The following is a 27,020-nucleotide window of genomic DNA, read 5'->3' on the forward strand; positions in this document are numbered from 1 at the left end:
AATTGAAAAGAAAAGATTCGAACAAGACCACAAAAGAAGCTAAAAAGTAACATCCGCGTGTTTTCAGTCTTGGGGAAAATAACATCCGCGTGTTTTGAATTATGCTTTAAAAGACCGAGTTTCGATTTGTAAGACGTTTTACTAAAAAGCTTGTTCGAAGCTTTAATACGAAATTATCAAAAATAGAAAGAAAAAAAACGTCTTAAATCATTAACCATGTCTTTGCTGCGTAGACACATAGAAGGCTGAATACATCAATTAAAAGGAGAAAAAGTTCATATTCGAACTGCTTGATCACCACTCGACAAGGCGTCGGGCGGAAGACAAATGCATACCAACATTTATATAAATCATAGGAATCACTGGATGCTCATACAGAAAATCCCCCATGCTGCAGCAACATTAACTCAAAATCTCGAAAACTAGCGCATCAGCAAGTCACTTTGAGGTGACTATTTGCTACAGTTTGCTTTACGAACAAATGCAGTTTATCCAGGTATTAGTAACTATCTATATCTGTTTCTGGCCTCCGGATGTAGTAACGCAAACAGTTCACCAACACCTGAAAATTCAAAAAAATTCTTATAACAGATAGTGCACAAGGTTCTTACGATGCAAAACCCGAATTTCTTTTTTTCGGTTATAGCAGAATTCAAATTAATAAACCCGAAACTCTAAGGTAATCAACAGCTCTCTCAACGACGATTGGAGCTATAAATATTGGTTAAATCGGAAGGTCACACAATCTGAATTGGCAAGACAAAACCAAATCAATTACCTGAGACAAGGAACTGTTCAATGCTGCCCCTCTGTAGCTAACATGAAATTTATCTTTGGCTACCAACCCCTATAAGACGAGAGAAGAAAGTTAACCACGGGTAAATGGGAGGAAAGGAGGAGAGAAAGCAATTAGGGAAGGGCATACTTCTGTATCAATCTCAGCTGATTCCACGTCGATATTAACATCAGCAATGATTTTTATGATTTCTCCTAGCAACCCAGGTCGATCTGCTGTCTCTATGTAAAGCAAGCTGGTGATATGGATAATATAAATGCATGAGCAAATCTAAATCAAACAACCATCACGAGAAACAAATGTAATGAAAGCTTAGGGATGAGGAGAGGTTTCTTCATGTGTCCAGAACACGAGCCAGTAATATAAGCGGAGAGACGTTTTTTTTAAGTGCATCTCCGCTTGCATTATGATATGTGGTGTACCAGCCCGCGTTCCATATTGCGGGAACACTGAAACGGAAATAGAAGATAACAAATGAAATTGTAATGCTAAATGCTATTCTCAATTATATGTTGCAAACCTCTTCTTAGGTCCATCTTCCTTCACATGTATATGAGTTGCAATATCCACATCAAGCTGCAATCAATAATATCAGTATATTACAAACAAGTTTGTCATAAAAAAGGGCATAAAAACATGTATGAACTAAAAGCGTCTCAACAATAAAATCATACTTGACTGCAGTGAAGTAAAACAAACTTAATTATAGTGGAAATGTTTTGATTCTTCGACACAAAAACTAAATACTGGCTGCAAAGCTTTTAGTACTAAAATGAAGTTGCTTGCACATAATTGAGAACAAAGCAAGTTACAGAACTTAAAGAGAGAGAGAGAGAGAGAGAGAGAGAGAGAGAGAGATCCTATCTTTCTCATCATATTAAGCATAAGAAAACGCAAAGTGAGATGACTAAAAGTGATCCTGGCTTTTCTCTTATGAAAAACACAAAGTGAAGAAAATACAAGGTGAAATGACTACAAGTCCAACAGCTAATACAACAATACCAAACAAAATCATATAATACAATCAGCACACTCCCTACAAAAAAGACTAAAAAATTAGTCCACTTGGAGAGAGAGAGTGGGCAAACAAAAAACAAAGCACTTTTTTGGCAACAAGACCTCGAACATATTTTATTATTAAGATTCATCTTGAAAAATAAATAAAACCACAAAAAAGGATTCAACTTCTTTTCAGCCTTAAAGGAATCATATGAAGCCATTGAGACAACAACTGATGACAAGCTAACTACAATATAGCATGTAGATTTTTCTGTGTGGTCCAGATTCAATTTGGCCCAATAGAGGAGATAGATAGGCTATGGAAGCACAATATTTCCAACCCTGTGACTATTATGGCATCAGAGCAAAAGCCAAGAGTGACCCGCAGGACAGTCCTATAATTGAGTTTCATTTGGACATACACCGTTCAGCACCGGAAGGTAAGCCCAAAAGAGGGACATCCACGGTAGAGACGAACAAATAAGAACTGTAAAACAGGCATAGAGCTGAAAAAGTTATGATCCTAAGGCTAAAAGGTTAAGAACATCACCTTCTTCTCTGGAGCTTTTATTCCAAATGCTTCACCCATTGCTAGATGCTGACTAGATTCCTATAGTCAAGCAGAAAGTTATCAAATCAAATTGAAGACAACGAATCATTTGACAACAATTTAAAAATACAATGAACTGTCTCACACTTCACATAAAATATTATGATTGAGCATTCTTACTGGATGATACTTCAAAAGATTGTTGATGATGGTAAGTCGAATTCTCTCTAACATATCAGGATCTTCAACTTTGCGCCCGGTGTCCCTAGCATTCGCAAAAACAATTTGTAAATGCTAAAAACTTGCATTACAAATCTAGAGAGTATTTGTTTTATAGGTGGTACAACAAATTAAGAGTGACAATTACAGACCTGTACAGCAAAACACATCAAAATTTTGAACATCTGTAGATTATGTACACATGTATTGGAAACTAACTGTAAACACACCGAGCAGTTCAGCTTTCTATAAACCCAAAAGAATCAACATCCAAATTGGCTTGAATATCTTTTTGATTTTGTGGTCATAAATTTGTGGTTCACAGAACTAGAAATGAGACTGGCTTAGTATTGCAGCACAACTTAATTAGGGGCCCTCTAAGGTCAGAAGATACTAGAGACACCAGGCGGTGTGATCACCCTGATGTACAAATTTAGCCACTAGAATCAGGGCCGTCTTTGAGATTTTGGGGGCCCTATGCGAAATTTGTAAAAGGGGCCCTCCTTAAGATAGTTTTAAGTTTTAAAAAAGTATGACAATGTATTGATACTAGAAAACATTCACTTAAATTAAAACAAAGCCACTTAGTACTACGGTCTAGTGGTATTCATCTTCATTTGTATGTGAGATGTCTTATGTTCAATTCTCGCCAAAGGCGAATTTGAACCACATTATTGTTAGCCTATTGTGAGACTTAACCCACTCCCCTACCCTCTTAGCGTAGATAATATCGTTTATTCAACAAAACAAAAAAATCAAAACAAACTTTAGCACTCACTGATTGCATGTTTACAAATGTCCTTAATGATGAGTAAAAACAGCTACAAACAATAACCTTCACTAAATAATCAAAGCAGCTTTATCTTAAACAGCCAAACATGAAAAGAAAAAAAATAAAATAAAACCATCAGACCTCTAACTTTAAAGTTCACTTCAATATATAACGTTGTTATATTATAAAATTAAGAAACTGTCGCTTTTCAAGGTGTCATTATTGACACTCAAAAAATCTCATTGTACCCCAAGTTCCCATGTTTAGAAAGAAAAAAAAAACACCTCTTATAAGGAGTGCACAATGCGGTTTAAAGTGCAAACAGTAGCAATTTTTTAAATATAGAACATTATTACATAATGTTAAATGGCAAAAATTTAGGGGGCCCTTCAAATTTGGGGCCCTGTGCAAGTGCACCTTTCGCCCCCCCCCCCCCCCCCCAACCCTAACGCCCCCTCTAACTAGAACAATAGTAATAAACCTTATTTTCTAATCAAATTTGGCAAAAAATTGAAGTGGCGCAGTCCTGAAAGAAGTATGGTAGATAGTAATACCTATGTGGTCGGTTAGGATGACCGACACTTGATGAATGACTCTGATACCAAATTGAAGCAATTCAACTTACACTGGGAGTTTCTAATTGCAAGGATTTAAATTCCAAGTCTCCTGCCCTGATACTATGTTAAAGTACACCCGCTTACCACTATTCCAAAAAGCTGTAACTATTAAGTGAAAAATGAAATTGGTATGATGCTATATTAGGCACCTAGACCTAAAATGTTTGAGAATCTCCAATAGCACCACAAAACTGGTTCAAACTTTCTTTTAGAACTACGTATGGGATAAACTCAACATACACATACTTAATATGTGCTATATGATGAGAAACAAAAAGAAATAAGTACTCACAATCGTGTTATATAAAACTTCGTTTGTTTGACTGGTCCCTCAGTGGTGACAGTTCCCTTAGCCACATCCAATCCCAAATCTTTCAATGCATTCATCTGACCTCATTTAAACAAAGGAAAGCAATCAATCATAAGCTTCCTTTTGTTAACAAAACAAATAAAATCTATTTGATTAGTAGATCAAGTACATGCAGCACGTTTGATGGTGGTTTCAAGAGAAACCAATAAGAAGTCCTATCTGGAATCTAAACTGGTGTGCTGAAAGATTTTGGTTTAAAAGAATCTGCTTTAAGACCGCTGTTTCAAAACTTATAAATACAATGCAAATAAAAACAAGAGGATCGCAATCCATGTTATCCTAAAATAGAAAACATATAAAGTTTCCAGTGGCAACTTCACCGTATCAATGAGTGCTCCAAGCCGATCACCGAAGCTGAGTTGCACAATAGTTGCATCAGAATCTGAATCTTGATCGATCATAACAACTGGCATCGGAAGATAATCAGCACCTTGATCAGACTTCTGCAGTTTAAAGTATCCATCAATTTGTTGGTATATGATACAGTCTCATCACACTCTTGCAGATAATCAAAAGTCAGTCTAGACTCTAGATATATTATTGCATTGTGAACTAATTTTCCAACCCCAAAAGTTCTAAGATTTGATCATGACCCACTCAAGGATAATGAAAAGTTTTAACATGCAAATAAAATATTGACAGAGCACAACGAAAAACAGTTAAAGAGAACCTAACGAAAGAAGAACCCACAAGAACTTGACTACAGTTATGGATGAGATACATTAATTGCATGATATCAAACTGACAGGCACCCAGGAACATAATCATCAAGTTATGTAATGATTGTTGACAACAAAAATTGATGTTTCTATAACGTTTACTGAGTTGTAATCATAAAACAAAATAAATTTGTCTTGTGGATAGCCCTGTGGTCTCTAGAAGAAATTGTTGAAGTCTGGGTTCTCTTACAGTCCGTTAATGGGGCCTTTTCAGCACTCAAGAGGGGTCCATATGAGCTCTAAATGGGGGTCCTTCTAGAAAAAATGCATAACAGACACATGACTCTCTTTAAATGTCTGAAGTAGAATCAAACTCTCCAATTGCAGATGTCTACCACAGGAAATATACTAATTTTCTCTTCTAGCAACATGGCTTAAGAAAACATGATCTAAAGGCCCTATTCCTATGAAAAACATTAGCAGACACCAACGCAATAGATTATATGGACCATAAGTACAGCCTAGTTTCACTAGATATTGTGAACACCACCTGTCTAATTCAAGAACAGGTAACACCGGTTAAAATACATATAGTATCCACTAAGACAACTAAACTTCACTATTCAAACAAGACCCAGGACAGGATGCAACAACCCAGGTTCCATTTTGTGTTGTGGTGTGACTAATTTACGCTGTATATGGAAGTGAAAATGCTGAAAACATTCATTGGGGAAAAAGGTACCTGATTTATTTGAATGGTATAAGCTCCCCTCCCTTTTGCCCTATCTTTTTTTTTTTTCCTATGAAACCACACCATCTCCTATATTATTAAATTCTGGTATTATGTTGTTCAAGTGAAGGACCCAGCTAATGAGACAAAATAAGGTTGGTTTTTGAAATTGCTCGTTATCCATATATTACTAATGTTAACTTGTCCAAAAAAAATGGATGGACAGGCAGCAAACTCCTAAAGCTTCCTAAAGCTTTTTTTGCATCTCAAATAGACTTCATCAGGCTGATCATAAAATCGAACTAATTCATTAAAAAAACTGAAGCAGCACTCCACCATATATCCATAAAGAACAAAATCTTTGGAGTAAACAATAAGACAATGTAATCTCTATTTTCTGCTGAAAGGTCCAAACTACCTCTTATTCTTACTGTCTGCGATGGAATTTCCTGTTTCAAGTCATGGGTCACTTGGGTTTCTCAAACACTAAAATTTACTCATAAATAGTGGTTTGAATAATCTGACCAATAATGCAGCCCCTAGAATCCCATAGGAATAACTATAACAAAATTAACGCCCCTTATTTCAGGACCTCAGCACAAAGATTTATGAGGTTAATTTGTTTTCAGTAAAGCTTTCGACATATAGGTAGAATCCAATGTATGTTATCCTTTCAAAGAAACCGATCGCAACTCATTTCATTTGCCAAAAACAACAGATTCACTAATCGAAAAATTTCAGATAGTAAATCAAACAACACCAATCGATCTGAAATATCATAGGAATGGTCATACACATGAAATCCCACTAAAATAACCATGAAACTTTTTGCATTCAGCATATAATGTAACTAACCAACGAGCTTGATCCAACTGCATTCAGACCATTCATCGACGCACGCACAATGTTCCTGCATAAAATTTTCCGGTATATAATCAAAATATCAATGAATATTTCGGATCGTAATTATTAAATAAAATAAATAAATAAATAAAATACAACAACAACTTCAAAATCTACTCTAAGTTGACTTGAAACATGCCTCTTAATCTTCTTCGCGACGAATTAAACAAAAATGAATTAATAAAACCTTGATCATAAAGGTCGAAACAAAGAGATCGAGAGCTTCTTGAGAAGCTTGATCTTCGTTTTAATCCAAAATTTTCTCGGCTACCAAACAGAACATTCAAAGAAAAGCGAAAACTGAGAAGTCAGAAAAGAAAAACTGGGAGAGAGATCTCACACCTTTCTCTGGAGAAAGCGTTGGCGGCAGCACGTTGGGAGGAGCATACGGCAGGAAGCGGGAGGAGTTTGGGGGGGTCGTACGGGGAGGGGCGGGGCTGAGGGGCAAATTCGGAAGGGGAGATTTTGGATAGATGGAGATTGATGGAAGAAGCAAAGAGCGCCATGGGGGAGGACTAAACTGCAAAGTGATGAAATTGTTTGTCTGAGCTTCTTAGAAATTGAGATTTTGGGGTTCCGTTGCTGAAGAAAGATGATGAACAAGTAGGGAGAGTGAGGAAATGGCATCGCTGTGGAGAATATTTTGGTTATTGCGTCGTTCGGGTGGGGCCCACTCTGGGCGATCGAAGTCCTCCGCAGCTTGCACCTAGACGTGTTTATTTTGAACAAGTTTTAACCAAACACACTTAGTATTATTCACCTTTTAAAAAAAAAATCATATTTCTACCTTTTCTTTCTCTGTACGATTCACTACATCTTTTTTTATTAATTTTTTATTAAAATTAAAATGTTTTTAAACTTTTCGTTAGTTTTTCTTTTTTTTTTATAATGAAAAACCAGTTTTTTTGGTTGAGTTTGGTATTGCTTTAGTTTTTTTTTTTTTTAATATAAGTTATATTTGTTGCGTCATGCAAGAGCAAGTTCACCCAGCAAATTCCCTTTGTAATTAGGTGATTCAATCTATTTACCCCAACAAAAATTGCTCCAGCCCACTCAAATCCCTTTTGCTATTTGGTGGGCCCAACTCTCCCAGACTCAACAATCGGGCAATTCTTGTCTGCCTTTGCAACTGAGGCGATATGATGTCATGATGATGCCATCATGACAAAGAGGAAGAACGGGAAGATAGAGGAAGGGATGAAGACGAAGAAAAAGTGGCAAATGGGGAAAGACGGAGCAAACTCCAAAATTTGAGTCATGATCCAGTGTTTCTGACGGCGATGGTGATGGAATCGGACGGTTGGGAGCTGAGGCCATTGGATCATAGCCTCGTGTACCAGGACTCGTCACCCATGAGCACAAAGTCGAGCGAGGAGGAGGAAGAGAGAATTCACTGATAGGAAGGGAGGCAGAAGATGAGAGCATTCGTCGGCGGCTAGTGAGTACGACTCTGCCTAAGCCAAAGGCAATGAACTTGAACGATGTGTCGTGATGGAAGTGCAGGTGGCACTCCGCTCGCAAGCTCTACATCGTGACAGAAAATACGAAAGACGAAGGAATCGAAGGACAAAAATAGGGAAAGAAAGGGTTGGTTCCCAAAAAAAAAAGATAATATTAACTTTTTATTTTAAAAAATAATAATTTAATGTGAATTGCCTGAGCAATTTATTTATAGGGTTGACATGTTCTTGGGCGACTATTGTTCACTAAAGCTAGTATTGCCAATTGCCTAATAGCTTGGGCAATTATTACCTTAAGGGGTGGAGTATTGACTTGCATTTATGATGATAAGGTCAAGGCGGCAACAAAGATGTTAGGGAGTACTAGTAATGGCAATGACAGTAAATTGTAGGTGATGAGTTGGTGGTAGTGGTTTTAAGTGTTTGGTGATGGTGGTGAATGGTCATTGAAAAAGGTAGTGGTGGTAGCGACAATGGTGGCGGAGGTGATGGTTGTAATGGCGTTGGTGGCCGCGTTAATAGATATTGTAGTAGGATGGTGGTGTTGGGTAGTGGTGGCAACATATAATGCTTAAGTCAAAGAGAGGTTTGTAGAGATTTATGAATTATGAGATTTAATGAATGACTTGACTATTTATAGAAAAGTTCAACAGTCGTCTACTTCTAGGAGACATCTAGACTTCTTGTACTTCATCTCGAACTTTACATGTAAGAGCTAGTCTTCAGTTCCGTAGGCAAGTCTTCAAATTTATTTGGGACTAATATCTGGTAGTCGATCATCTCAATAGGAAAAAATATGGTTGACTTGCAAGTGGGCCAAGTGTTCAGCTGAAGTGCTAATTACTTGGCCTTAAGGTCGAATCATTGTGGACTTTCATTATTCTTCAACTAGGTTGATCTGTTTAGTTCATTAGGGTTGAAATTGTGGAAGCATATGCTGTCAAGGGTAACTTCGTCATTCTGAGGTTAGGGTTCATACGGCAATGATTTTTAGTTTGGGGAGCTGAAAACTCATGAGTTTGTTGTGAAAGAGATGCAAAATTCATGTTAATTGCCTTTTTGAGACAGTTGTGCGGTGGTAATATTAGGGTGGCGATTATGCTTTGAATAACGTGCAGAGGTTGTGGATACAAAATTTTGCCAACACTTGCAAAACATGTAACGCCATTAGACGAACACCCAAAAAAATTGAAGGTGTCCACCAAAGGGCTTCAATGCCTAAAGTCAGAAAAAGGGTTTGAGAGAAACTAAATTGAGGGAGTTATGAGTAATAAGTGACGATGATTGATCTCCTTGTTCTACTTGGTTATTTATAGAAGAGGTTTCTCATAGGCAGCCTGACAATAAGGTTGTAGCCCGTGCTAGGTAGACCTCTGTGTTCTGCTAGGATAGTGCATTTACTGAAGAGACGACTCGAGCATATCTATAGTGGTATATGTGGTCCTTGGCATATGAGCCTAACTGAATGGAGAACAGTAAAGTGAGACTCCAAAGAGTCGACCCCTGCATCATTGAGCTCAAGAAAGGCAAAGTCGTAGGAGTATGGATATCAAGGGTTTGAATGACTCCTTAATATGTACTTGAACATGAAATTCCCAAGACCTAGAGGTATGTAGTGCTTGTCACATCCCTCTCCCCCTTCCCCAGACCCCCACCACATCTCAGGCTCAATCCACCATAGCACGATATTTTCCGCTTTGGGCCCTGACCACGCCCTCAGGGTTTTGTTTCTGGGAACACACACGAGAACTTCCCAATAGGTCACCCATCTTAAGATTGCTCTCGTGCGAACTCGCTTAACTTCGAAGTTTCGACAGAACCCGAAGCTAGTGAGCTCTCAAAAGGCCTTATGCTAGATAGAGATGAGAATATACATATAAGGCTTACAAGATCCTCATCCCTGAGTGATGTGAGATCTTACAGTGCTTCCATGTGTAGTTTGCTCACATTGTTAAAGATAATTCGTCACATTAAGCTTATAGTTCATGTGATCATGTAAGATAATCCTTCCTCCATTTTTTTAAACAACTTGTTGTCTTTGAAAATTGTTGACACCTCACTTTTTTTTTGTCCGAAGTCTAACAGGTGTACAATGATTTGGTTACCCAACTGCTTCCTATGTTATTCACCGAGCCAAGCAACCCATGCAAAGTGTCTTGAACTGCATTTCTCGTAAAATTCATGACGACTTCATCCGAGCTTCGTAAAATAATTCCAAAGATGCTACAAACTCGTAATGATGTCTATCATCTTCTTCTAAACACCTTTTTTGGGATAACGCAAACTTTTCTTGAACTAACTTCTCTCTTTTATTCAAATAAAATATGCTTTTTTTTTTTTTTTTTTCGGTAGTGTACCTTTTACCTTGTTTATAACCAACCTAAATGGAAACTTATATTTCTTCTTTTACCTTGTGACATCAATTACCAACATTGTCCACAACCTCTTATATGCTTTAAAAGGGTACAAATAATAAGACCATCTCCAACCTGAGTTAAAACCTTATTTTAGTTTTAAACTAACCCAATTCCTTCTCCAATGGTTGGGTTTACACTAAGTTTTGGATTAAAACCTAAAATTTGGGCAAATTTAACCCATGCTAGGGTTGAAAAGCCTACCCACCAAAATTTAGGTTTTAAACTATCCAATCATCCTCCAATGGTTGGGTCTAAAATAAAATTTAGGTTAAAACCTATAATTAGAGCAATTTCAAAAAATTAAATATATTAAATCTAATGACTGAGATCAAATATGATCAAATCTATCAGTTACAAAAAAGATCTAACGGTCCAAACCTAAATCTAACGATTAAAAAAAATTAAAATCAAAATTCACTAAAAAACTCTATAAATACAAGTTTCATGAAGTCGGTTTAGAGAATTTTCAAATTTTCTCGGAATCTAAATATTTTTGGTTCAAATGTTCGTGAAAATAAATTATGATAATCTATATAAATTTTATTTTGAAAAAAGTTACCGAAAACTTTTTTAGCCTATATTCATTATCTAATAATCTCGGAATAAAATCATAACCATTGGAGCAAAAAAACTATTTCTAGATTGGAGATGGTCTATGACACACCAACTCGAAATGTCCACTTCGACTTTGAATCGACTAGTGCTAGCTGACACCAGGAAGGTTACCTTTGATGGTATAATTCTCAATCTACTCCACTATACTTTACTTATGCTCTGACATCATGTGTGAAATGGGTTCATTCATGCTCACTAGCGCACTCTTATATTTAGGCACTTTTAAGTTTAAATTTATTCATATTTTTCCATGTTACTACACTTTATGGTGACGGTGAGATCCACCAAACCAACACATGAACCCTCTTAGGCACTTTTAGGTTTAAATTTATTCATATTTTTCCATGTTACCACACTTTATGGTGACAGTGAGATCCACCAAACCAACACATGAACCCTCTTTCTCTTTCTCCCCCTCTCGCTAGTCTATCTTGCACACACTCTCTGCTCACGGCTATGAAGCCGAGCTCTATTCGAATTTGAGTAGATTCTGGTGAGGACATGACAAATCCAATCAAGGTAAGGGTCAGGACCACTTGATTTGTCTTCCCAATCTCATTTTAATGATGATTGAGTCACTATACGTGTGTTTTGGCAACGTTTTGATGTAGCAATACCTCGGGGAAATATTCCCTAGTTTTTTGGCGAACCATCTGAGCTTTGTAGGCCTTTTTCTGGCTGATCCCGACCACGACTCGACTTGATTTCTAGTATAAAATTCTTCTCCTCTCTCTGAGCTTCAAATCCATGTATAATTTGCTGAGTTTAGTTTAGATTCAAGCTTGAACGGAGCTTGGAAGCTTTCCTGGTCAAACTAACCCAATAACTGGTTGTTGTAGAGGTGCAACTCGTGATGGGGATCGGGTCAACCCGACCTGAGAAAAAAAAAAAAAAACCAAATCTACGATTCAATCCAACCCATTTCTCAAATGGATCTGGAAATTCTCTCGAATATTCTATGAAATATTCCTTGTGCTGACTTTTTCAAAATTTTCTCTAAAAATCTTCCTAAGCTAATTTCAACACTCCAAGTTCGTTTTTGACATCCATTTGGTGAAATTCCATATTTTTAACGTAGTAGACTATCGAGGCATCTCATTTGACTTTTTAGAATTGACCGCTGACTTTTTGTTGACTTTTTACGAAAATTCTCCAGGGCCCATCTTAGCATATTTCAACGCCCTGATTCTAAATCCGCACTCTGTTTTCCCAAATTTAATCATTTTGGTGGAGTTTTACTAATGAGTCCCAATATTATGCTTAAGTGCGATTATTATTGGAGACTCTGACTTCCTTAGTTTGAATGGCTGTGACCTCACAAGTATCTGTGAGTGAGTCTTTTCTTTTATATAATATAAATTGACGTTATAAGAATTGTCGCAATGATGAAAATTGTGAGATCATTATGAATCCTATGGGATGCATAGGCATGCATATTATTATGGGGTGTCTTAATTATATTTGCGGCCATGAACAGTGTTATGTTGACTAGAATTATCGATTTACCGTTGCATGATCATATTTATGTTAACTACTCATCGTGTGCTGCACTGTTGTTAGTACTTGCTAGGGGCCAAGGATAGTCTTTCACGTGTATGTTCACTTCACACCATACGCTTACTTTGGATCCATTGTAGGTGCGAGTCTTGTCATAGATTGCTATAGGCAATTAGGACTTGTATGTGATGCGCATAATGTCAGTCTTCAAGTGATTGTAGTACTAGAACATATATCATTATTACATCCAGTTCTGTTTATGTCAGAATATCTCTGCATGAACACGTGTATCAGCATATGTCGATGAGCACTCGATATGATATGTTTGTTTATGCGAGAATATGTGATTACTGGACATTAGGTGTATATTTACGAAATATTGTGACAAATTGAATTCTTGAGATATTGTTGGTTACGACAAATATTTTCATACTGTATGTAGTATGTTATATGTGAAAACTATACTTATTTTACGGTAAGGGATTATTTCATTTTCAAATTTATTTTTGTTTTACAAAACTTTATTTTTAGGCCCACTCACCTTTGTTTTTCGCCCCTCTAGGTTTTAGTAGTTGAGTTTCGTATCGACGAGGATTCTTGGAAATACCTTCGATTGTATAATTCTCAATCTACTCTATTGTACTTTACTTATAGTCTGACATCAAGTGTGAAATGGCTTTATCCCGCTCACTAGCGCACTTTAGGCACTTTTAGGTTTAAATGTATTCACATTTTCCACATTATTACATTTGATGGCTTTGTCACCTTCTTGGTGTCGGCCAGTACAACTCGATTTGAAGTCTAGGTGGACATTTTAGATCACAGTGTGTCAGTCTAAAGAAGAAAAGAAATCACGGCTTGTGCCTATTAATTTTTTTTAATGATCTCGGACTAAAATTTCAATCCAGAACTAGGCAAAATTTTTAACCTAGAACTATTGAAGGAAAAAAAACTATTTTTGGGTTGGAGATTGTGTAAAGAAGAAAAGAAGTCATGGCTTTTGCCTATGGAGGAAAATAATTAAAATCAAAAGTGAAAAATGCAAAGTACAAATAAAGGTAAATCCATCCATATGAATATGATGCCGGTCCATTAGCGGTCCACCGGTCCGGGAAATAAAAAACCCAAAACCAGATACAAGGGACCTGCCGCGGGGGAGTGTGGACTCAGCAGTCAAAAAGTCAAGCCCCTAAATTTGCGTGGGACCCACAGCCCTTCCCCCTTCTCACAGAAGACAGAACCTCCACGCGACGACAGCCCCAAGCCTCGAACGCCCAAAACCCCCCAAATCCCTAGAATTCACTGATACTTTGTCGCCCTACAATTCGACCTCTTCCTCCTCGATCGCTCAATGCCGGTGCGTCTCGCTTGCGTTTCGTTCTGTGCTTAGCTTCTTCTTCCCCGAATTTTGTATTTGCGAGGGAAATTCAGGTTCAATTTGTTGCAATTTCGGAAAACCCTAGTTTCTAGTAGTAGCTTAATTCCAAGGTTTGCATTGTTGTAGTGGGGTGCTTGATTTTTTAATCTTTCTTAATTTGTAGTTGTCCAATTTTCCCGAATTATTTTGAATTTAAGCTGTTTATGTGTTTTACATAGTGGTTAATGGTTGGTTTAATTGTTTTAAAAAAAAAGTTTATGGATAATTGTAGTTGTTGAGTTGCTTTTGTTGGTTGGTTAGAAGAATTTAGGATGTGTAGTTTGGAATCTTTAGTCAGTTTTGCACTTGTTTTGGGACACTAGGTAAAGGTAGCTTTTTGGTCAACTCTGTTTTCAATTATCTGAGCTCAATTCTGTTTTTGGAAAGTGAACGTACACTAAGTTCAACATCAAACCGGGTTCTGGGTGGTGTACCATTTCGGTGTGGACGAGTACTTTACATGTAGACGGCACTGTATTATTTTTGACAATGATTAGCGTAATCTTTTGACTTTATTGTTTAGAACTTATTGATTGTTTACTTAAAGAACAGAGTTTATATTTTGGTTGTGTACTAATTTAGGCTCAATGTGTGCTTTAGATATGGTCGGATAACTTCAGAATGGACATGTATTTATGGATATGATTTGTCCAGTACTTGTAGACCGCTGCATTTGAGATTGTTTCTTGATTGAGCTGAACTAGGTTTTTAGGAAGAAACTATTTGTTGATATAAGCTGGTTCCCTTGGCCTTGAGTAATGGCGGGAGGTGTGAGATTTGAGATGAGTGCAGCCAGTCCGGAGGACTCGGCGTTTGCAGGGGGATATTCAAATGGGATGAGAGGAAATTACCCTGGTGCCAGTTTGGATAGGTCTGGAAGCTTCCGTGAGGGTGGTGAGAGTCGGATGCTTAGTTCTGGTGCTAGTACACCCAGGGACAATGCTGCTTCGAGAGGAAATTTGCCTTCACTACATCAGTGTTTGATGTTAGATCCTATTACAATGGGAGATCAGCAGTTTACTTCCTTGGGTGAGCTAAGGAAGGTTCTAGGAATACCTTTTGGGGGCAGTTTAGAAGACAATCCATTTGGAGCAGCTAATTTGAAGCCCCACACTCCAGTGGCTACGGAGGACCTAAAATGGTTCAAAGATGGTGTGCTAGTGGCCTCTAACAAGGCCAGGTAATCTAATTAACTCTGAAATTTCCATTTATTCTTGAATCTGTTTATTTGTGGCTCGAGATCCTCTCTAGTGTTCATGTCCTTTTTTATGAAGTTAAAATCTCTCAAAATAAATATAGTTAAACCTTTTAATTATCGAGCTTGTTGGAGGTGGGTGAACCTTGTGGTGTGTTTATTTGGGTTGTATTCAAGAAGTTATCTCTCTGCTGATGTTACAACAATTTTTGGTCAGGGTTAGAGCAAAAAGGTTGGATGACTCGATCGAAAAATTGAACAGGTATTGTGAAGCTTTAAACTTAAAGAAGCAGCAAAGGAATGAGTTTATAACAAATGAAAGATCAGGTGGGTCAAACTTGCTGAAGATGGGAGCTTCAAGAAACTCTTCAGATTCTACGAATCAAAGGCCAGAGGACAGGACTAAGACTGTTGTGATGAACAGGCGTGTTCGCTCATCAGTCACAGAAATAAGGGTATGTATTCAGAGAGTTTTACCTTGTGGTTTGAAGTTAATTGCTATATATTAACGCCTAATGCTGTAAACAGTGGCAGACATACATGTATGTACATAAGTAAGAATGGTAAAATTTCAATATCTTTGTGGTTTTCTTGCTAATTAGTGAAATTAGTCTTCCAGTTTTCACTTTCTTAAATTATTAAGAAATGTAAGTTTTACATAAAATTAAGGAAGATACACCCTGGGAAGAGAAACTCAAATCAAAAGAAAAGGGTTGTACCCATAACATGCCAACTAGAAATGAAAAATGTAAAAATTTAAGTGGTGGCAAAAACCCACAAAATATTTTTAATAGAAAGTAGTACCACCCTTTCAGATTTAACATTATCCTGAGCTAGAAATCTGAGTAACATGACTATAAAATTATTCAGGTTTCAGCTTGAAGGTCTTTAATCCTAACCACATATCTCTAACTTGCTTGAAATTTACCTTTGGTACTTACTTTTGAATCTTGTTTCCATAACATGCACATTTGTGGTCAACTTTATTCTTTTAGGCTCAAAGCAGAAGTAGTGTGCTGACAAGGCAGCCTGTGGTTGTGGGAATGGATATGGATATGCTTAGAGGTGAAGGCTCTGATCTTGTTGAAGAAAAGATTCGCAGACTACCTGCTGGAGGGGAAGCATGGGATAAGAAAATGAAAAGGAAGCGTTCTGTAGGCACAGTATATAGCAGGCCCATGGATGGTGATGCAGAGCTAAAACGAACCTTACATCATAAGCCTAATGATGAGCCTTGTCCCCAAGCCTGTGATGCCCAAAGTTTCAGGTGACTTTAGACGTTGACAAACATCCACCACCACTTTGTAGAACCAAGAAATTATATTGTCACAATGATTCTATTAGAAGTATATTTATTATATACACTTGCAGCCTAGATGATTGCTGTGATGACATGTTGTATTGTATTTGAATGGTTTGATGCTACAGGAGTTATTAGATGTGCTCGTTGTTCTTTAAAATTCATTTTTTTTACCTGTAAAGTGTAAAATCAAAAACCAAAAGTAGCCACCATTTGAAATTGCCATTTTCTTTATTTTTTCATATTCTGGACAATGTAAATTTCCCCTTCAATGTGTAAACTCTCAAAGTGTGAGTGAAATCATGTGTTGTGTTTGTTATTTCTGATAAACCTATAGTGCAGGGGTTGTATTTGAAACATTTTATTCTCTTCTTACAGAAGTATTGTGGTTTCTTTTTGAAATTGTCTTGTTTCGTACAGTAATCCTTTTACTGGTTTTGCCTCCTTATTAGTCTTGTTTGCTACTAGTTATTATATAAAACAAGAAATTTCTCCATTCTTGCAGATCAGGGTCATTTACTGGTGGTAATGCATTAACAAGCTAGACTCTAATTCCTTGTCTGCTAATGCAAATGGTCGTATTATGCTCAAGAATGAGTTGGACAAGGTCTCTCTTTCAAAAGATTTAACGTCTGGGTTGACTAAGGAGCGACTTTTACCAAAGGCAAACAATAAGTATGTGCTTGTACTATTCTTGTGCAAGAGTTTCTTGTAGGTGCATTGAAGGTTTCTTTGACTAGTTATTACTAAATTTTTCTGCTGACTTTTTAATGTCTGATCTGGTGACCATTCTGTTCAGGTTAAATGTTCGCGATGATAGTCAAATACTCAATCCTAATCCAGTGACAAAGGGAAAGGCTTCAAGGGCGCCAAGAAATGGCCCTGTAACTGTGTGCAACTCATCTCCTAGTCTTCCTCGCACATCTGGAACACCTGAGGGATGGGAACAACCTTCAAGTGTAACAAAAAATAATTCAGCAAGCGGTGCTACCAATCGCAAACGTCCGGTGCCCACAGGATCAACCACGCCCTCGATGGCTCAATGGGTTGGTCAGAGACCACAGAAAATGTCTCGAACCAGAAGATCAAATCTACTGTCTCCTGTGTCAAGCCATGATGAAGTGCAGATACCCTCGGAAAGCTGTTCCCCTTCTGATGTGGGTGGTAGATTAAATTCTTTTGGGACCAATGGGTTGCTTCAGAAGAGTGTTGCGAATGGTGCCCAACAAATTAGAATTAAACAGGAAATAGTTTCATCTCCTGCCAGATTATCTGAAAGTGAAGAATCTGGTGCTGGTGAAAATCGTGAAAGCAGATTGAAAGAGAAAGGACCAGGTAGCAGTGAAGTAGATGAGAAAGCTGTGAACGATGTTCAGAATACTGGTTCTTCAATATTACCTACAAAGAAGAATAAACTGCTCAATGGAGAGGAAACTGGAGCTGGTGTTCGGAGACAGGGAAGGAGTGGAAGAGGATCATCAGGTTTGTAGGGCTACCACTGTAGCTACAAGGGAAAACTTGGAAACTCCAGCCTCGGCAAAGCCATTCAAAAGTATGAGGCCTGGTTCTGAGAAGAATGGAAGGTGTTAACTAATTTATTTATTCATTAATGTTTTGTTTCAGCATAAAATGATCTACATTTTCTCACTTTAGCATTTTCCTGTTAAACCAAATCTCGAGAGTATTATATTTAAGCTTTGTATTTTTTCTTACTTCAGTAAATCAGGGCGTCCTCCTCTGAAGAAACTGTCAGATAGGAAGGCCTTTGCTTTTCCAGGCCATATATCTACCATCGGTTCCCCTGATTGTGCAGGTAGAGTACCGGCATTTCTTTTATTGGTATGTTTTGACTAGGTCTTTTTATTATTTCTTGTTGTACCAATACCAAAAGTTTATTTGGCTGATTACATTTCTGTATAGGGAACTTTAGTAACACTAAAAAAAGTCATTCTGCAGTCCTTCTCCATCCCTTTTTTATTTCACTAGGGAGGAGTGCATGATGATCTTTTTGTAGAGCCAATAGCAGCTCCCTTCTGTATATTGCGCCATTTGTTGAAGTTTGACCTTCATTTGGATATGCATGTCTGTACACTCCGTGAATGATGACTGATGAGAATCATCGTTACCGTTATATGATTTCAAACTTGATTTCTTTGGATTTTTCTCCGACACAAAATCGATTACAATATATTTACTGCCATAACGGTTTGGCTCCTTGAAACTTAAGGGCTGCAATTATATGCTATTGCTTATGATGTTTCAGGTGAGCCAGATGATGACCATGAAGAACTTCTGGAAGCTGCAAATTTTGCCTGTAGCTCCAACGGTATGTTTCCATGACTAATCTTTCTTTAGAAATATATATGTACATATATTATATGTTTAAATTTGCATTATAACTATGTTTTCTCTGTATACATTTGCATTATGGTATTGTTTGGTTGTTTTTGTAGATTTGGCCTGTTCTAGTCCATTTTGGAAGAAAATGGAACCAATATTTGGTCCTGTCAGTTTAGAGGTGGTATCCTACTTCCAGGAGCAGGTAGCAGCTAGAGTTTATCGCTACATCTCACTCAATAAAATTTCGTTTATTAGATAGATATTATCCCTGACTAATTCTTTCCCTATTTGTATGTCTGCTTTCAAATCAGCTCATATCTGTGGAGGAGAATGATGAATGCATGTCTCTGATGTTAGGCAATGCCAATAATGTTTCGGTAATGTCTGGCATATTATTTATTGACAGACTTTTGATATCTGATTTCTATCTCTGCCATCTTTCTTTACACTAAATCTTGGTTATTTTCCATCCAGTGTCATATGTTATTTGATTAAGACTTGAATTTGGTATCTCATCCTAAAGTGTGCCACCTTAGACATCTATTTAAGCTTCAGCTTTTAGGCATCCACTAGGATTTTCAACGGTGTAGCAACACATTTTCCTTCTATGCTTTGGCAAACGCTGCAAATGGTATCCCACTTTTAAGTTTGTGTTACAAAAGGGTGGTTGCACAAGTGGTATAATTGAAATTGATCATTTTCTTGCAAACGACATACACCAATAAAGGGAAAAGAATGAAAAATCTATGAATGGGTTTATTCTGTCTGTGATGTTAAATTATTCTAACCAGCTTTGCTTAGTTTCTACTTTACTATCAAGTGTTTCTGAGGAAGACAAGCACTGCGATGTTAATTATGAAGTTATGTTGTTTCCCAGGGTGATATTGTGCATGAAGAAAACTTTGTGTCCAAGACTCTTTTTTCTGGACAATATGAGTGGAACGTGCAAGACCAAATTCAAAAAGGAGATGTATCTTGTGGAAGATTAGTCTCAGAAGGAACAAAGAAAGTGCCTCCATTGTACCAAAGAGTATTATCGGCTCTAATCATGGAAGATGACATTGAAGAATTTGAAAATGGCATTGACCGGAGAACTATGTCTTTACAATATAATGGGGACAATTTTCCAGGTGATACATGTGCCTCGATTAATGTTGAGCCAAGGAACAGGATCCGGGTCCAGCTTGTAAACGATACAGATATGGGTTTGCAGACTCTCAATCAATATTCCAGTGACAATTACCCTTACAATGGGGCTAGTGGCTTTATGAATGCTACAGGCATCTGTAATCAATTATACAATAATGATTTGTCAAAAGTAGATTTTGGAGAATTGCGTTCAGAGAGTGGGATGCTTCCCTTGTTTTCCGAAAATGGTGCAGATGGGTTACAACATATGGTTACAAACTCTCCAGGAATTTCTTCCTCTGATTGCCCATATGAACAGATGCCTCTGGAGGATAGACTCTTGCTGGAGCTACAAAGTGTAGGCTTGTTTCAAGAAACAGTGGTAAGCTCTTACCCTACGTGTATTGGTGATGCTTAAATGTTTAGCTCCATGGCCATAAGGTCTATTTTCACCTTACTGAGTTTGTCAGGCCAGTCCTGTTTCTGCTAGAAATTTGCATGTCATGGAGTGCAGAATTAGGATCAAGGCAACTATTTCGAATGGAAGCTCTCTTTCTGTCTGTTGCCTTTTTCAACCCCTTTCCTACAATAATTTAACAACTTACTGTTTGCCTTGTCTCAGCCTGATCTAGCAGACGGAGGGGACGAAGCAATTGATAAAGATATTGTTGGACTACAGAAGCTACTCCACCAACAGGTTATGTCTCTTAGATATCACCTCTTATGAACATAACCACGTTTCCACATTTCACCTCATTAATATGATTGCCCCATTTTGTCATGGAATTGGTCCATTCCGAGTCATTTCTTCACCTTTCCCATTTATCTCATGGTTTACTAACATAAATTGCATTCTGATTCTGTAGGTTGATGGGAAGAAGATACGGTTAAACAAATTTGTTAAAGCAATTGAAGAAGGCATGGACATCGAAAGACGGTATAATATTCAGTACTTTAGATGATTTCTAAAATTTGTAGTATACTTGTACATTGTTTTGGTACGAAAATCAACACAAGAACCGATTCTTTTGATTCTGCGGAAGTTTTAATCTTATGTGGCTAAATTGCAGGCGCCGCGAGCAGGTTGCTATGGACAAGCTTGTTGAGTCGGCTTACAGAAAGCTTCTGGTACTTTTTTCAATTTGCTTATTGGGATGGGATTTGAACTTGCATGTTCCAAGCATCAGTTACTTACAGCTTGATTGAAGTGCAAAAAAAAAAAAAAAAAAAAAAAAAATTGATGTCCTTTAACTGGAGCATGTACCCACATTCTGCTGAATTTTAACTGTAGCATGTTAAGTATGAAGTATTACTTTGACCATAAAAGGTCTCATTTTCTTGTTTCTTTAGGCCACTCGGGGAAGTATTGCTTCAAAATATCGGATTGCTAAGGTTTCAAAACAAGTTGCTGTTGCTTTTATGAAGAGGACTCTTGCTAGATGTCAAAAATATGAAGAAACCGGAAAAAGTTGCTTTAATGAGCCTGCACTTCGAGATGTCATTTTCGCTGCATCGCTTCCTGGTAGCAGTGGAGAAACCATGAAATGCAACAGCTTAAGTTCGCCACTTGAAAATCAAAACTCTCAACAAGAACCTGGGGTTTCAGGTTAGTACTTTTAAGTATTTAGATGTTTTGCTTTTAAGGAGTATTTGTTGGTTTAGCATACGTTTTTTTATTTTTTTTTATTGTTTGTGTTTGTAAATGTTTAGAAATTTATATGCCACAGTTTTATAGTTAGAGGTCATATATATCAGACAAAACCAATGCACAGTTTTATTTCTCTCCCATGATTTGGACCTTTTCCAAACATCTCTGCTTTATTTAAGGGAGCTGTTGTCGGCACACAAAAAATGTCCTCCAAATTTATAAAAATACAAGGAAATCTGTATAGGGAGGAGTGCACTATGTTTGGAGTGCCAATAACAACGCCCTTTATTTATAGTTATCTTTTTGCAGAAACTTATTGTCAGGTGAACTGCTTTTTGTAAATGCCTTCTCTCTTTTCTTTCCACAGGTTCATCCAAATGGGCGGAGCGGCCTGATCATCGTAATAAGTTTGACAGGGGTTCTTGTGGCATGTCCAGTCTTACCCATCCCTCTGAGCAGGTTACAAATACTGGACCAATATTGTACAGAGGGAAAAAGAAGGAAGTTCTGCTTGATGATGTTGGCAGCCCCTCCTTGAAAGCTGCATCAAATCTTGGTCCTGTGTTGGGCCGAGCAAAAGGAAAAAGAAGTGAGAGAGAAAGGGACAAAGATACATCAGCCAGGAATTCTGTTACCAAAGCTGACCGTCCATCATTGGGTAACAATAAGGGTGAGCGTAAAACCAAAACAAAGCCCAAACAGAAGACAGCTCAGCTATCAACTTCAGGAAATGGGTTGATTAGCAATGCCCCTTCAGCTGGATTTGTTGAAGTTGTTGGCAACAATAATAACAGTAAACGAGAGATTGAGCCCGCATGCTATAATGACATTCCTCAGGGTCCTACAGAGACCAAGAAACAAATGGATTTTGCAAACTTGCATCTGAATGATTTAGACTCGATAGAACTAGGAGTAGCCAATGACCTTGGTGGCAACCAAGATCTGAGTACTTGGTTTAACTTTGATGAGGACAGTTTGCAGGACCATGATGCGGAGGGGCTTGACATTCCTATGGATGACCTCTCGGATTTGAATATGCTTCTGTGAGGACGACAGCAGACTGTATATTTCCTTGGATTACTTGACCATTTAGATAAGACTGATGGTGCTATTGTCAGAGGGCAACCTGCCAATATAAGTTTTGGCTCTGGCAAACAAGCACATGTAATTATGGCCATTTTTTTGTATACTCATATGAAGAAGTTTAAAAAAGGAAAATAAAAACAAATCTCAATTGTTTATGTAGTGCAGATGAATTCTCATCATAACAAATAACAGTTTTCTTTTGAGTATAATTTTGCCTCTGTTCATTTTTCTGTTCTCTAGCATTGCTGACTTCTTTTTCCGCGGCAAATAAATTTAAGTGCTTACTGGAATCTAAGTGCCAGTGCTAACCGCTAACTATTTCCTCTCCAATTTTATATAATTTTGATGTACTTTTTGTGGCTGTTATTCTGCTTATGTGCACTAATGAGAATGCTATGCTTGACAGTGATGGTGGATTATTCACTATTATTGATTTTCTTGGGAAATCAAGTGGAATCTGGTTAAAAGGCACACTCTTATTTTGTCGGGTATTATTTGTCTGCCTTATGGCTGGGATTGGTGTCTACAAGAGATCATTTGCCTCATTGCACAGTTTCAGGCTCAGCACCAGGGTATGCCTTTAAATTTACAGTTATTTTTTTGGTCATTATATGTTTCCCCATAAATGAAGTGAATGCCTGGAAGATCTTAGTAATATTTGTTGTAGTAGGTAATTTTGAACTCTTTCCTAAGAAGACCGGTTTTGACACAACAAATAGAGAGGCTCATTAAAAAATTTCATTCACTCTTGACCAATTAAATCTTTCTGGATTTGTTTTTATGCTTTTCCATGCGAAGCCCACAGGTGTTTATTCCTTCTTTTTTTTTTTTTTTAATAATTTTTTGTCCCTTTATCATTGAAGTTTGAGGCCTGGAAACGGGATTTATTAAGGTAGGCTATTTCCTTTCATATCCTGTGACAGCTACAATTGCCTGAGATTTATACTGAGTTCTGCCAAAATCAGCTTTTGGTATCAACTATGACTTTACGTGATATCCCGAGTTCTAACATAATTTGGCTTTTGTAATCAACTGTTATGTGGCTTGATAATAGTGTGCTGCACTACCCAACTCGTAACCTTGTCCCCTCTACCCCTCTTTTGGTTATGCCATTACCAATTGTAGGTACCCCATTTAGTATTTCGTTTGTATTTGTATTCTGGTGACCCTTGTAACCTTGTTCTTGGTTAGGCCCTATTTTGTCAACTAGAGTGGGTGTGGGCCTATGCATTATAGGGAGTATTGAGTTCTGTTGTCAAGTTGTGGAGGGGATGATCTCCTAACAGCTTAGGCTTTTGGGATTAACAGTTGCTTGGATGCCGTACTACGGTCTAGTGGTATTCTTTTTCACTTGTAAGTGAGAGGTCTGAGGTTCGATTCTCGCCAAAGGCGAATTTGAACCACATTATTGCTAGCCCATTGTGAGGCTTTGCCCATTCTCCCACCCCCTTAGTGTAGATAATAACGTTTGTTAAAAAAAACACAGTTGCTTGGATTTGTTTTGTTACTAGAAAATGGAGAGGTTTTATGGTTTGTTTCTGTTTCAGGAGCTGTTACAATCTCAAGACCTCTGCATTTGTACTTATGCGGTTCCAATGATGCAATGTCGTGACTGTTTCATTCTGTTTGGAAACTTGATGAATCTGCAAACATCAGCTTCAAAGTTGGTTGTATCTTTTCATGTATTTGTTTCATTAAATTTTGGCGGTTGCTTTACTTGAGTTTCTCTTCTTGTATGTTGTTGTTGCAGGTTGGATCTGATAGCTCGTCCACTGTCTCAGCTTGTTCTTTTTTACTGTAAGATGATTGTCCTTGCCCTGGCATCTGGCTCTGTTATCTTATCATTAATTAACCTTGCCCTCAATCTGGTTCTGTTTTTCATATATTTTTATGGTACGGAGCCTCTGGCTCGGTCAGTTAGTAGTCTGATGGTAATGATTTGGTTGTTTTACATGGGATTGCTTTGATTGGTCATTTCTTGAGGAGCGTTTCTTATTACCTTTCTAATGGATTGTTAATTTATTCAAATACTAATGGGTTTGAATCCGTTTGAAATCTAGAAGCAGTGAGAAACCACTGTCCTTGTGTGCATTACATTCTTAGAAAACATCGTGGCTTTTTGTTTTCATGGTTTCTGTGATCTTTACCTGCCCTACACTTACACTTACAGATTCTTTTCATCCCTGTGATTCCAGTTTCAACACATTTACACTATTATGTTGTTACGATTTTGAGTTGATAAAGTTTGACATTTCTACCAGAATGGTGTACAAAACTGGACGCCAACTTAGTGTCTCCCTACCCTTCTTGCCCTTCTTTTCTTTGGTGGAGTGAGGAAAGGGGTCACATGTCTAAGGTGTGTATTGTTGTCGACCTATTGACAAAATTATTAATTTGGATGAATGTGATTCGATCAGGAGATTATAAGTGTTGATCTGTTGGAATTAGAACAAAGATAAAAAAGGAGCCATTTCATTATCATTACATAAACTGTATTCGTCTTAAGGTTGAACAATAAATAGATGACTAACTGGTTCAGAAGATTGTTGACAGAAAAATTGGTTTAAATATTTTGCTGTTTTTTGGCAAAGGTGTTCACAGACGGGAACCTAAAATGAGCGGGCCGGATTATTGGGCCATATTTCGGCATCTTATTAGGTTCCTATCAGTTGACAGTTAAAAGTAGTGTTCTGATTCTATGTAACTTCTGGTAAGGTTTATCTCTTACATCCAAATGTTATAATGTTCAGTATACAGTATACACTCTTTTGACTGTGGAGTAGATGGGTTAGTATATATAATTTTATCAGATCAATTGATAGTTTAAGTTTTATAAGATTGATGTTCTGCTGATCCAACGGTTGAATTTAATAATCTAATCATATACATAATTCATGTACACGGTACTAGAATTAGTGTTCTTAAACTATAAACGTAACCTTCATCATATGGTTATGTGGGTGTTAAAGATTATGTGAATGGGTTCAACAGTAAATTCAATATTGTTTGAGCAAAGAACAAATCCTGCAAAAACTTATCAACTGGTGTAACACACTCTTACAGCCCCAGCTGCTTTGAGTTTATGGCTAAAGGTGAACAGTGTCATGATTGATGTAAGATCTGATATTCAGATGGAGTTTAGGGTGTAAGCGTGTAGTAGTTACGTTTTAAGTAATTTTAAGGCTTATGCGTAGCATGGGGTGATAAGGAATATGTAGGAATATGCATGTGTTAAAACTTACCGAGGGGTTTCCAGGAGTTTTCTATTGCATCTTATAAACATTTTATTCATTGCTAAAGTTGGGGTTGGGAAAAAATGGATTTTAAATTTTTGTGAAGGGTCGGGATAAATGGGGATTTTAGGGTTTTATTAAAGAAGTGTTGAGAGGTTAGGCTTGGAGTGTAAGCCAAGTAAGGTAAGTGACTAGAAATTGAAGAACGGTTCTTTCGATCTCTGTGTGTTTAGATGTTTAATCCATCTCCCTGGGTTCTCCAACTAGGATTTGTAAGAGGTATATGCTGCTGGAACAAACTTTCAGAGGCTGGATTTTGGTTGTACTGTGCAGAACATCAAAGAAGGCAGAAGAAGATATTGAATGCGGACCTAAAAAACGTTTGCAGGTAGCGTTACAGATTGATTAGGCTTTTTGAAATTCCAATTGCGTTGCTTAGAAATTTGAAGCTATTGTATTTTCTACCTTGAATTTGTTTTACATATTCCAATGGCATGTGCAGAGGCCAAAAAAATTGCTCACAAATGGAAAAGAAACAAAGAACATGTGGGTTGTGATGTTATGGGCGTGATGGTGAACCTGGCGGAAGCGGCTGAAGTTACCTGTGGCCTGGGTTATTGGCTTAGAGATACTGGATTGTTCTACGAGGAGCTTTCAACGAAGAGATGTTAAGCTATCGAGATAAAAACTTACACCTCTTCAGCATTCTGATATGCACGTTGAGTGCGTGACTTGAACATTTTTTGCCAAGTAGAGGGCACAGCTTAGTCTTTAAGTAAGGTACTTATTATGTTTAAACTGTTTTAAGATGGAAATTCAGCAGTTTCCTTTCATTGGTATGTTCCTCAAGATATATTATCTGCGTAATTTGTAATTGAATCCGTATGAGTGTCTGGTTGCTGAATCACAACAGAAACAAACGATGAAAAGTGCCTGCGGTGTAATTTTGCGACCGCAGTTGTCGTTGTGCTTGAACCTTGCTCCAATGGTAAATATGCGTTGTAAAGTTTGCTGCCTCCAGCGCAAGTGTTTTCCAGATGCTCATAATATTAGGCTTTCGTTTGTTTCA

At 37.5% G+C, this 27,020-nt stretch overlaps 3 protein-coding genes across 16 annotated transcripts; 2 read left to right on the forward strand and 1 right to left on the reverse strand.

Moving 5' to 3' along the window:
• Window positions 1–183: 183 nt before the first annotated feature.
• On the reverse strand, window positions 184–7,206 carry LOC125478285 (ACT domain-containing protein ACR12). The gene is made up of 10 exons (XM_048586369.1): window positions 6,958–7,206; window positions 6,568–6,622; window positions 4,644–4,766; window positions 4,246–4,340; window positions 2,526–2,610; window positions 2,346–2,405; window positions 1,317–1,372; window positions 926–1,031; window positions 779–847; window positions 184–562 (listed from the first exon to the last, which is right to left on the reverse strand). Exons 1-10 carry the CDS (start codon window positions 7,119–7,121, stop codon window positions 500–502), a joined length of 876 nt encoding a protein of 291 aa, XP_048442326.1. The 5' UTR covers window positions 7,122–7,206; the 3' UTR covers window positions 184–499.
• A 6,557-nt stretch (window positions 7,207–13,763) lies between these two features.
• Window positions 13,764–17,454, forward strand: LOC125478177. 3 transcript variants are annotated; one of them, XM_048585956.1, is made up of 6 exons: window positions 13,764–14,035; window positions 14,622–15,201; window positions 15,440–15,671; window positions 16,212–16,483; window positions 17,022–17,191; window positions 17,316–17,454. In XM_048585956.1, exons 2-5 carry the CDS (start codon window positions 14,780–14,782, stop codon window positions 17,059–17,061), a joined length of 966 nt encoding a protein of 321 aa, XP_048441913.1. In that variant the 5' UTR covers window positions 13,764–14,035; window positions 14,622–14,779; the 3' UTR covers window positions 17,062–17,191; window positions 17,316–17,454. The 3 variants fall into 3 exon arrangements, with proteins under 3 accessions (XP_048441913.1, XP_048441911.1, XP_048441912.1); XM_048585954.1 differs by having other exon boundaries at window positions 13,769–14,035; window positions 15,434–15,671; XM_048585955.1 differs by having other exon boundaries at window positions 13,769–13,961; window positions 15,434–15,671.
• Window positions 17,455–17,884: 430 nt separating this feature from the next.
• Window positions 17,885–27,020, forward strand: LOC125478176. Of its 12 annotated transcripts, none has more exons than XR_007258925.1 (17): window positions 17,885–18,099; window positions 18,235–18,329; window positions 18,780–18,842; window positions 18,970–19,058; window positions 19,168–19,233; window positions 19,734–20,366; window positions 20,607–20,681; window positions 20,851–20,921; window positions 21,055–21,112; window positions 21,335–21,590; window positions 22,000–22,796; window positions 23,125–23,290; window positions 24,266–24,515; window positions 24,980–25,074; window positions 25,310–25,428; window positions 26,219–26,339; window positions 26,454–27,020. XR_007258925.1 is itself a non-coding variant. In XM_048585953.1 (11 exons), the coding sequence occupies exons 1-11, from the start codon at window positions 17,885–17,887 to the stop codon at window positions 22,677–22,679; spliced, it is 2,301 nt and encodes a 766-aa protein (XP_048441910.1). In that variant the 3' UTR covers window positions 22,680–22,882. The 12 variants fall into 12 exon arrangements, 1 of the variants encoding a protein (XP_048441910.1); XR_007258930.1 differs by having other exon boundaries at window positions 26,285–26,339; XR_007258926.1 differs by having other exon boundaries at window positions 25,320–25,428.

The sequence above is a fragment of a genome, unplaced genomic scaffold (assembly GCF_019419815.1).
Source record: "Pyrus x bretschneideri cultivar Hongxiangsu unplaced genomic scaffold, Pyrus_bretschneideri_v1 Contig24, whole genome shotgun sequence".
Taxonomy (NCBI): domain Eukaryota; kingdom Viridiplantae; phylum Streptophyta; class Magnoliopsida; order Rosales; family Rosaceae; genus Pyrus; species Pyrus x bretschneideri.

What these genes read in the sequence shown, in the direction of transcription:
- LOC125478177 (XM_048585954.1), top strand. Translation starts at nt 14,780, where the DNA reads ATGGCGGGAGGTGTGAGATTTGAGATGAGTGCAGCCAGTCCGGAGGAC. An exon ending in GTGGCCTCTAACAAGGCCAG is followed by an intron (nt 15,202 to 15,433) that starts GTAATCTAATTA and finishes ATTTTTGGTCAG; the next exon opens with GGTTAGAGCAAAAAGGTTGG. An exon ending in TGTGATGCCCAAAGTTTCAG is followed by an intron (nt 16,484 to 17,021) that starts GTGACTTTAGAC and finishes CCATTCTTGCAG; the next exon opens with ATCAGGGTCATTTACTGGTG.
- LOC125478176 (XM_048585953.1), top strand. Translation starts at nt 17,885, where the DNA reads ATGTTCAGAATACTGGTTCTTCAATATTACCTACAAAGAAGAATAAAC. An exon ending in CGGTTCCCCTGATTGTGCAG is followed by an intron (nt 18,330 to 18,779) that starts GTAGAGTACCGG and finishes ATGATGTTTCAG; the next exon opens with GTGAGCCAGATGATGACCAT. An exon ending in AGAAGCTACTCCACCAACAG is followed by an intron (nt 20,682 to 20,850) that starts GTTATGTCTCTT and finishes CTGATTCTGTAG; the next exon opens with GTTGATGGGAAGAAGATACG.
- LOC125478285 (XM_048586369.1), bottom strand. Translation starts at nt 7,121, where the DNA reads ATGGCGCTCTTTGCTTCTTCCATCAATCTCCATCTATCCAAAATCTCC. An exon ending in TAAAAGCTCCAGAGAAGAAG is followed by an intron (nt 1,373 to 2,345) that starts GTGATGTTCTTA and finishes TATTGATTGCAG; the next exon opens with CTTGATGTGGATATTGCAAC. An exon ending in CAGCTGAGATTGATACAGAA is followed by an intron (nt 848 to 925) that starts GTATGCCCTTCC and finishes CTCGTCTTATAG; the next exon opens with GGGTTGGTAGCCAAAGATAA.